Source organism: Salmo salar, chromosome ssa12 (genome assembly GCF_905237065.1).
Source record: "Salmo salar chromosome ssa12, Ssal_v3.1, whole genome shotgun sequence".
NCBI lineage: Eukaryota > Metazoa > Chordata > Actinopteri > Salmoniformes > Salmonidae > Salmo > Salmo salar.
In genome coordinates this window covers 26,484,246-26,494,561 of record NC_059453.1, presented here as the reverse complement: position 1 = coordinate 26,494,561, position 10,316 = coordinate 26,484,246, and the positions used below count along the sequence as shown (strand labels likewise).

General features: G+C 41.5%; 1 protein-coding gene across 1 annotated transcript in view; it reads left to right on the top strand.

The window, feature by feature from the left end:
- Positions 1-378: 378 nt before the first annotated feature.
- The window catches only part of LOC106564692 (E3 ubiquitin-protein ligase NEURL1), a 58,676-nt gene continuing 48,738 nt past the window's right edge, over positions 379-10,316 (top strand). Inside the window, exon 1 of the mRNA XM_014130945.2 lies at positions 379-659. Within this exon, the coding sequence (XP_013986420.1) occupies positions 626-659 (34 nt within the window). The 5' untranslated portion in view covers positions 379-625. The remainder of the gene's footprint in view (positions 660-10,316) is intronic.

Here is a 10,316-nt window from a genome sequence, read left to right as displayed (position 1 = left end):
CTTGCTTCCTCTGCCCTACTCTGGACCCAAACATAGTGTGGTTACTCATGAGAGAGAGGGGAGGACACTGTGAGAGATAAGCCTGTAGAACTAGCGCTCTAGCATAGCATATAGCGCTCACATAGTCTGCCTATGTCCACACGCTCCAATCTATACTATGCACATCTTTATTTTATATTGACAGTGCATTAAAATGATTTGCAAGACAAATTCTCTCTGGAAGGCAATGCAATGTTCGATTGTATTTTATTCTATTCGAGGGTAAAGCCTACCCTGAAATTGTCCAAGTGTCCATGTTACTCATATCCTTTATGATTGTTGGAAACCGGCAGCGAGTGCGTTAATAACGCTTTGTCTTGACTCCACCTTTTATGTAAATGCACGTGTGTGAGTGGCGCTCAAGGCGCTGAGAGCGCACAGTGAATGGAGGAGCAGCCTTCACTACCGCTCTGCTTGGTGTTTAGGGGACCTGGAGTGCACTGTGTTTATATTCCAATCGGGAGAAAGAACGGCCGTTCTGGATGTAGCCTCCAATCATGTTGTCGGCGTTGGATATTGCATCAACACCGCAAGTGTTTGAATATTGAGAGCTGGGATATAAGGGCTGCCGACTGGAATTGTAGTCATGGGAGGCCAGATAACGCGAAATGCCTTGTACGGTAAGGAAACATAACGTTTAGAGACACTCATAGATCACGTCACCATTGCTTACACTGTACACACTGTAGGTTATCGTTTCGTTCAATTTGCAATGCAATGGAGTATAGTTGGAGTGCAATTCCTGTCGCGTAAAATAACGTTGCGTGTGTATCAGGTAGGCTACCCAAATTCTGATGTCACACAGATGTCACACCAGAGACAGTTCATTATATACATTTGCATACATTGGCTAGGCTACAGAAGGCTATTTCCCAGTATATATATTTCCCTTTGATCAGTGTTATAGTAGAAATACAAACATTAAAGCTTTTCCTTTGGGTCGATTTGATATATTTTGTATTGAATGCAGTTAAATCATTTATAGCAATTTATAGGAAAACCTGCTGATGTCATTATTCGTCTATCATCCCTTATCCGTTTCCACTTTGACGCCATCGTTTGCGTACTTCCTCAGTCGCCTTCTCTTGATGATAGTAACTGTAGACGCAGTTTGTAAGAAAGTTGCGGGGTTTCCCCCCAAGCCCCCCCAGTATATTTCAGTTGTCTCACATTGGTGTGGGGGTTTCCCACACTGTGCACTGGGGGAAGTCAGTCATATCCAGCTGTGTTGTTAGTGGGCCAACCAAACCAATCAATAAATCAATTTGTGTTTATGTAGGCTATCACAGCTTAGCTCATCCTCTGCATAGCCTTATTGCCAAGTCCCAGAATTACAGTAAATGTCTCTAAAGAACAACATTTTAAAGGATTCTGTGGGCCTATAAAATGGTATTTTAACAAATAACATTACATGTATTCATTGCATTTGGACCCTTCAGTGCAGGGGAAACAAGTCAATTACTGCAAGGCTGTAATTCAGCAAATTAATAGAAGACCGTATCATTTATCAGTGAGCATATATTCTATTATTCAAGTCTATGAGCTATCACACATGTAGTTAAGAACACATCTACTAACACATACAATCACATCCATCCAAGTAATATAATAAATCAATTGTTTTATATTTTTATTTAACCTTTATTTAACTAGGCAAGTCAGTTAATAACAAATTCTTATTTACAAGGACGGCCTAGGAACAGTGTGTTAACTGCCTTGTTCAGGGGCTGAACGACCGATTTTTACCTTGTTAGCTCGGGGATTCAACCTAGCAACCTTTCGGTTACTGTCCCAACTCTCTAACCACTAGGCTACCTGCCGCCTCAATATACAGTTAATAAAAATACAGTGCTGCTGCAATGCATTGGATTCGTTACTTAAAGCCTTGTCTAGATAACACATGTTGACTTAGTTGTCTGGACCTGTAGCTGTGGAGTGGCTTACCTCCACCATACTGACGTTAAGTCCCTCACAGCCTCCCAGGAGTCAGACCACCTGATCATTAGGTCTAATTAAAGCCCATTGATGAATCCAATTAGGTAGATAAGGACGCGGTAGCGCCTGAGACAACAGGACAGGACAGCAGAATGACTGTGTGTGTGTGTGTGTGTGTGTGTGTGTGTGTGTGTGTGTGTGTGTGTGTGTGTGTGTGTGTGTGTGTGTGTGTGTGTGTGTGTGTGTGTGTGTGTGTGTGTGTGGTTTCTCACTGTAGAATCAAGGTCAAAGGCTTTAAAGAGAGAGGTAGAAGATTCCATGTTTACGAGCCTAGTTTCTTGGTTTTACACTGCACTTGCTGTTTCTATATGAAAGGCGTTAGCTGAAATCTAACTTTCGGTACAATTTTAAGTGGGTGCGTTTCTGTGTATAGGCTAGTGTGAAGTGGTGAAAAAGCCGGTTCTGTAGCAGTAAAGTCAGTTCTGTAGCAGAACACATCAGGACTGTGTTGTGTTGGGGCTTGATTGCGTAATGGAGTTCTTTGCTGAACGTGTTGGGAGCACTTGTTGAGGCTCTTTATCAACTCAAAGTGGGCCAGCCTTTCACCCTTGATCGTGTGTGTGTGTGTGTGTGTGTGTGTGTGTGTGTGTGTGTGTGTGTGTGTGTGTGAAGGAGAGAGAGAGAAAGAGAAAGAGAAAGAGAGAATGTTATCCTCTATTGGAAGCTCAGTCTCCAAATACGAGCTGCTGATTGATGTGAATGTCTTATCAATGTTTCGTATCTCACCTTGTCCTGCGAACATGAAATGTCATTTGGATATAGTCATGGGACAGAAGAAATGCACACAGATCACTCATCATGCAGAGGTCAAGAGGCTGTTCATGATTAACGGCTAAAGTGGTATTACACATATCATCTGTATCAAGTCAATGGGGGGAGACACAAAGAGGGAGAGAGGGAGAACATGAAAGAAATAGGGTGAGAGAAAGAGAGAGAGAGGGAGAGAGAGAGAGAATGAATGAAACAAGTAGGAATAGAGAGAGGGCAGTAAGACGGGGTCTACTAACAGAGTAGTGCCCAGTGTGTTTAGTCATGGCCATGGTGTGACAGGAACATATGTCTAGGGCATTGGTGGGTGGTGACCGTATGGTGATCGTGCCACCAGTGTCTCCCTCCCTGTGGATCCAGACTGGGTTAACGTGAGTCAACACACACAGTGTCACACACACATACATACTTTGTGACAATGCACATACCCCTGTTGTCGTCATATTCCACTTGACTTGACTGTGTGTGTGTGTGTGTGTGTGTGTGTGTGTGTGCATGCCTGCATGTGCGTCAGTAAAAATAGCATCCTGCTTGCAATCAATATACTCTCATCAGGCTCCTCCACAAAGCATTCTACAAATCTACTGCGGAGGAGCATAGAGTCATTATATTGTCATACTACACCATATTGAATCTAAAATGGTTATTACTTATTGATTGCAGCTGCGTAACACTGTTCTCTGGGGGAATGTGGTAACATGGGTGAGCTCAGGTGAACGACTTAGCGAGACGAGAGTCATGACGTGAGGTATTTATTAAGTTGGACAGCTCACCTTGCACTCTCAGGTCGTCATGACGCCATGATGATGATGTCTAAATTATTCAGCTGACACAGTCTCGGTTGAAGCAGAGGGAAAGGCTATTTGAGAATGGAGCTAGCAATGTTGGTACATTTAGCTTGTGTTGGTAGTACATTTTGTATATATTTTGTGTGTTATCTATGAAATTGCGCACAGGAATAGTTCTCCTCTTTCCAATCGTTTTCCTTTTGTTATCTTGAAAATCTTTTTATCTTGAAAACTCTCGAGCGATGCATCTATCAAGTGCAAATCAATGGTGTTGTCATGTCATTGCCTAGCAGCAGATGAGGTAGCCTAGGTTACCACAAACATATGTGCTGCCATGGCGCCCAGTTATAAGAGCAGTAGAGCATAAGGCAGCCATAGCTACAGTATCATTGGCAGTAATTTCTTCCTACCTGTAAACCCAGGAGGATAGTATTGGGTTTTACCCACTTGATCTGTATCTCTGTCATAGCAGCTGTCATTCACACATTTACACTTAGTAACCTCAGCCTCGAATACCTCAGTCTAACTTATATTACCAATATGTTGTTGACACATTTACACTTAGTAACCTCAGCCTCAAATACCTCAGTCTAACTTATATTACCAATATGTTGTTGACACATTTACACTTAGTAACCTCAGCCTCGAATACCTCAGTCTAACTTATATTACCAATATGTTGTTGACACATTTACACTTAGTAACCTCAGCCTCAAATACCTCAGTCTAACTTATATTACCAATATGTCATTTACACATAAACACTAGCAACTCCAGCCTCCAGAAAATGAAATTGCCTGTCTATAACAAATGTCTTGTCTATAACAAATTCCTTGTCTATAACACAAGTTGCTTGTCTATAACACAAATTGCTTGTCTATAACACAAATTGCTTGTCTATAACACAAGTTGCTTGTCTATAACACAAGTTGCTTGTCTATAACACAAATTGCTTGTCTATAACACAAATTGCTTGTCTATAACACAAACATTATGAATGTATGATGCATAGAGGCACTGCAGTATATTGTTAACTTGATTAATGTGAGCGTGATTCGTTGATTAATTTCATAGTTGTTGGTACATGAAGCCGAAACGCCATTTGCTCATGACTGAAATAATATACACATTGTTCAGACAACCTATGCAAACATCATTAAAATGTTGTTTGTCACCATGCTTAAGGCTTATTTACAATATTGTGTAAATACCATTGCCAACAGATGCTAACAGAAAGAAAGGTGAAACTAAAGTTTTATAAAATAAAGATTATACAAAATAAATACAGGATCTACATTTCGTAGATCCTGTATTTATTTTGTATAATCTTTATTTTATACAACTTTTTCATTGCCCCAATTTCCTGTATTTGTAAGCAGACATTCAAATCCCCTATTCCTGGTGCTACTCTGGTGAAATAAGAAGTGACTGTGGGTCGATCATAAGGCTAAGTCTGCCCAGAGTGTGTGTGTGCATTCGTGTGTGTGTGTGTGTGTGTGAGAATTCGTGCAAGTCTGTGTGTGCATGCTCGTGCATGTCTGTGTGTCGGTCCCGGATCTCTGGAGGATGTGTGTATTAAGCTGTGTTTTGTAGAGAAGCAAGCCTGGGGAGCTAGGGGTGACAGGTGGAAATTAGTTTGTATTTTATTTTTTTATTTTTTTGTCATTTACTGGAGCAATTAGCGATAAGTGCCTTGCTCAAGGACACATCGACAGATTTCACCTAGTCAGCTTGGGGATTCGAACCAGCAACTTCTTGGGTTACTGGCCGAACCTCTTAACCGCTAGGCTAACACCCAGCCCACACTTCAATGAAGAGGAGAGAGGGGAGGTTCTGTTGCTTTGCTGTGGGTCTCAGTTGCTGTTAGACACCCTGGCAAGCTCCATTGTCCCTGCATTCTAACAAACGTGCTTGCCCTATGTTGCCACAGCGATTCTGTTTGTGCCTTTATTATGCTTTGATTGGCACATTGTACGAGGATAGTATGACACAATACCTGTTTTCTTGTGGAATCGTAACTGTGTATTATAAGGAGAATAGTATTATGATGACTAATACCATGTGTTTTATGAAGATATTATAGTATTATGATGACTAATACCATGTGTTTTATGAAGACATTATAATATTATGTTGACCAGTACCATGTGTATTATGAAGATATTATAGTATTATGATGACTAGTACCATGTGTATTATGAAGACATTATATTATTATGATGACTAGCACCATGTGTATTATGAAGACATTATAGTATTATGATGACTAGTACCATGTGTATTATGAAGACATTATAGTATTATGTTGACTAGTATCATGTGTTTTATGAAGACATTAGTATTAGGATGACAAATTCTGTTTTATGTGGACAATACCATTATGAGGACTCAAGTGCTATTATATGAATGACAGTTCTAACTGAAAGTGCCCGATGCCAAGATACAACCAGGAAGTCATTACTCCAACATCAGTTTGTTCTCCTGAACAAATATTTCAATATTTATCCCAACTGATGGAACACTATTCACTTTATATGCCGTTATACTGTCACTAGCCCGTGCAGTATGTAGATAAGAATTACATTCCCTCATAGATACATACAGTACATGCACTAAATAGGGAATAGGCTGTCAATTGAGACGCAGCCCACTAAGTCTAGTTATACAACTATAGCAGGAAGATTCATTTACACTTTTACAAAGATGTTCAATGAAGGATGACAAGTCTTAGTCACACAGAAGCTGTGTGTGTTCCGACAGGGATTAGACTTGTCATTACTGTGAGGTCATTAGCGAAATAAGTCCTCACACACAAACGCGCGTGCGCACGCACACACGCGCACACACACACACACACACTTCTCCAGGCTACGGAAGGAGAACCACAGTATGCACAATGTTTATCCATAAAGAGACATCCTTGACCTTTGGAAGAGAGGGAGAGAACAGTCATGTAAGGATTTTAAATGGACACAGACATGCACACACACGTGCACACACACACACACACACACACACACACACACACACACACACACACACACACGCTAATGAGGATGTTGCTGTGTTTATGGGAGGCAGCTTCTGGACTAGTAGGTTAAATAGAGACATTTTAAAGCCATGACAGTCACAGTGTGTGTGTGTGTGCGCGTGTGTGTGTGTGTGTGCGCGTGTGTTCGTGTGTGTGACAGACACCAACTTTGGACACGTTGCTGGAGCAACTACAAGATCTGATAGGAGCACCTTATTCCTACCAACAGTGCATTTGGAAAGTATTCAGACCCCTTGACTTTTTCAAAAAAAAAAATCTTCTTATGTTACAGCCTTATTCTAAAATGAATGAAATAAATTATTTTTCTTATACATTTTCACACAATACCCCATAATGACAAAGCGAAAACTGTTTTTTAGAAATGTTTGCAAATGTATTAAAAATAAGAAACAGAAATACCTTATTTACATACAGTGCTGTGAAAAAGTATTTGCCCCCTTCCTGATTTCTTGTTTTTTTGCACATTTGTCATACTTAAATGTTTCAAACCATCAAACAAAGATAACCCAAGTAAACACAAAGTGATGATTTTATTTATTAAGAGAAAAAAGCTATCTGAACCTTCATGGCCCTATGTAACAAAGTAATTGCCCCCTAAACCTAATAACTGGTTGTGCCACCCTCAGCAGCAGCAACCGCAATCAAGCGTTTGCGATAACTGGCAATGAGTCTTTCACATCGCTGTGGAGGAATTTTGGCCCACTCTTCTTTGCAGAATTGTTTTCATTCAGCCACATTGGAGGGTTTTCGAGCATGAACCGCCTTTTTAAGGTCACGCCACAGCATCTCAATCGGATTCAAGTCTGGACTTTGACTAGGCCACACCAAAACCTTCATTTTGTTTTTTTTAAGCCAATCAGAGGTGGACTTGCTGGTGTGTTTTGGATCATTGTCCTGCTGTAAAACCCAAGTGCGCTTCAGCTTGAGGTCACGAAATGATGGCTGGACATTCTCCTTCAGGATTTTTTGGTAGAGAGCAGAATTCATGGTTCCATCAATCACAGCAAGTCGTCCAGGTCCTGAAGCAGCAAAGCAGCCCCAGACCATCACACTACCACCCCCATATTTGACTGAAATGCTGTGTTACTTTTACGCCATATGTAACGGGACGCACACCTTCCAAACAGTTCAACTTTTGTCTCGTCAGTCCACAGAATATTTTCCCAAAAGTCTTGGGGATCATCAAGATGTTTTTTGCCTAAAGTGAGACGAGCCTTTATGTTCTTTTTGGTCAGCAGTGGTTTTTGCCTTGGAACTCTGCCATGGATGCCATTTTTACCCAGTCTCTTTCTTATAGTTGAGTCATGAACACTGACCTTAACTGAGGCAAGTGAGGCCTGCAGTTCTTTAGATGTTGTTGTGGGTTCTTTTGTGACCTCTTGGATGAGTCGTCGCTGCGCTCTTGGGGTAATTTTGGTAGGCCGGCCACTCCTGGGAAGGTTCACTACTGTTCCAAATGTTCTCCATTTGTGGATAATGGCTCTCACCGTGGTTCGCTGGAGTCCCACAACTTTAGAATGGCTTTGTAACCCTTTCCAGATTGATAGATGTCAATTACTTTGTTTCTCATCTGTTCCTGAATTTCTTTGGATCGCGGCATGATGTCTTGCTTTTTGAGATCTTTTGGCCTACTTCATTTTGTCAGACAGGTTGTATTTAAGTGATTTCTTGATTCAACAGGTCTGGCAGTAATCAGGCCTGGGTGTGGCTAGTGAAATTGAACCCAGCTTTCCAAAAAATGTGATTAACCACAGTAAATTCATGATTTAACAAGGGGGGGCAATTACTTTGTCACATAGGGCCATGAAGGTTCGGAGAGCTTTTTTTCCTTTAATAAATACAATTATCACTTAAAAACTGCATTTTGTGTTTACTTGGGTTATCTTTGTGTAATATTACAATTTGTTTGATGATCTGAAACATTTAAGTGTGACAAATGTGCCAAAAAAAATTTAAATCAGGAAGGGGGAAAATACTTTTTCACAGCACTGTAAGTATTCAGACGCTTTGCTATGAGACTCGAAATTGACCTCAGGTGCATCCTGTTTCCATTGATCATCCTTGAGATGTTTGTACAACTTGATGGGAGTCCACCTGTGGTAAATTCAATTGATTGGACATGATTCGGAAAGGCACACACCTGTCTATATAAGGTCCCACCTTTGACAGTGCATGTCAGAGCAAAAACCAAGCCATGAGGTCGAAGTAATTGTCCGTAGAGTTCCGTGACAGGATTGTGTCAAGGCACATTTCTGCAGCATTGAAGGTCCCCAAGAAAAGAATGGCCTCCATCATTCTTAAATGGAAGAAGTTTGGAACCACCAAGACCCTTCCTAGAGCTGGGCGCCGGCCAAACTGAGCAATCGGGGGAGAAGGGTCTTGGTCAGGGAGGTGACCAAGAACCCGATGGTCACTCTGACCGAGCTCCGGAGTTCCTCTGTGGAGATGGGAGAACCTTCCAGAAGGACAACCATCTCTGCAGCACTCCACAAATTTATGGTAGAGTGGCCAGACGGAAGCCACTCCTCAGTAAAAGGCACGACAGCCCGCTTGGAGTTTGCCAAAAGGCCCCTTAAGGACTCTCAAACCATGAGAAACAAGATTCTCTGATCTGATGAAACCAAGATTGAACTCTTTGGCCTGATTGCCAAGCATCATGTCTGGACGATAACCTGGCACCATCCCTATGGTGAAGCCTGGTGGTGGCAGCATCATGCTGTGGGGATGTTTTTCAGCGGCAGGGACTGGGAGACTAGTCAGGATCGAGGGAAAGATGAACGGAGCCAAGTACAGAGAGATCCTTGATTAAAACCTGCTCCAGAGTGCTCAGACCCTCAGACTGGGGTGAAGGTTCACCTTCCAACAGGACAACAACCCTAAGCACACAGCCAAGACAACACAGGAGTTGCTTCAGGTCAAATCTCTGAATGTCCTTGAGTGGTCCAGCCAGAGCCTGGACTTGAACCCGATCGAACATCTCTGGAGAGACCTGGAAATAGCTCTGCAGCGACGCTCCCCATCCAACCTGACAGAGCTTGATAGGATTTGCAGATACGAATGGGAGAAACTCCCCAAATATAGGTGTGCCAAGCTTGTAGCGTCATACCCAATAAGACTCAAGGCTCTAATCGCTGCCAAAGGGTCTGAATACTTATGTCAATGTAATATTTCAGTGTTTCATTTTTAATACATTTGTAATGTCTAAAAACCTGTTTTTACTTTGTCATTATGGGTTATTGTGTGTAGATTGATGAGGGGGAAAAAACGATTTAATACATTTTAGAATAAGGCTGTAACGTAACAAAATGTGGAAAAGTCAAGGGGTCTGGATACTTTCCAAATGCACTGTATATGTACACACAGTATCTACCTCAATTACCTCGTATCCCTGCACATTGACTCAGTACTGGTACCCCGTGTATATAGCCAAGTTACCGTTACTCATTGTGTATTTATTATTACGTGTTATTCCTTTCTATTATTTCTCTATTTTCTTTCTCTGCATTGTTGGGAAGGGCCCGTAAGTAAGCATTTCACTGTTAGTTTACGAAGCATGTGACAAATAACATTTTATTTGATTTAAATACCCCTTGTGTCTCGCATTCCACTCTACCTGATTCATATAGTTACCTCTCTTGTGTACAGAAAGAAATCAATCAAACTGGACACTTAAC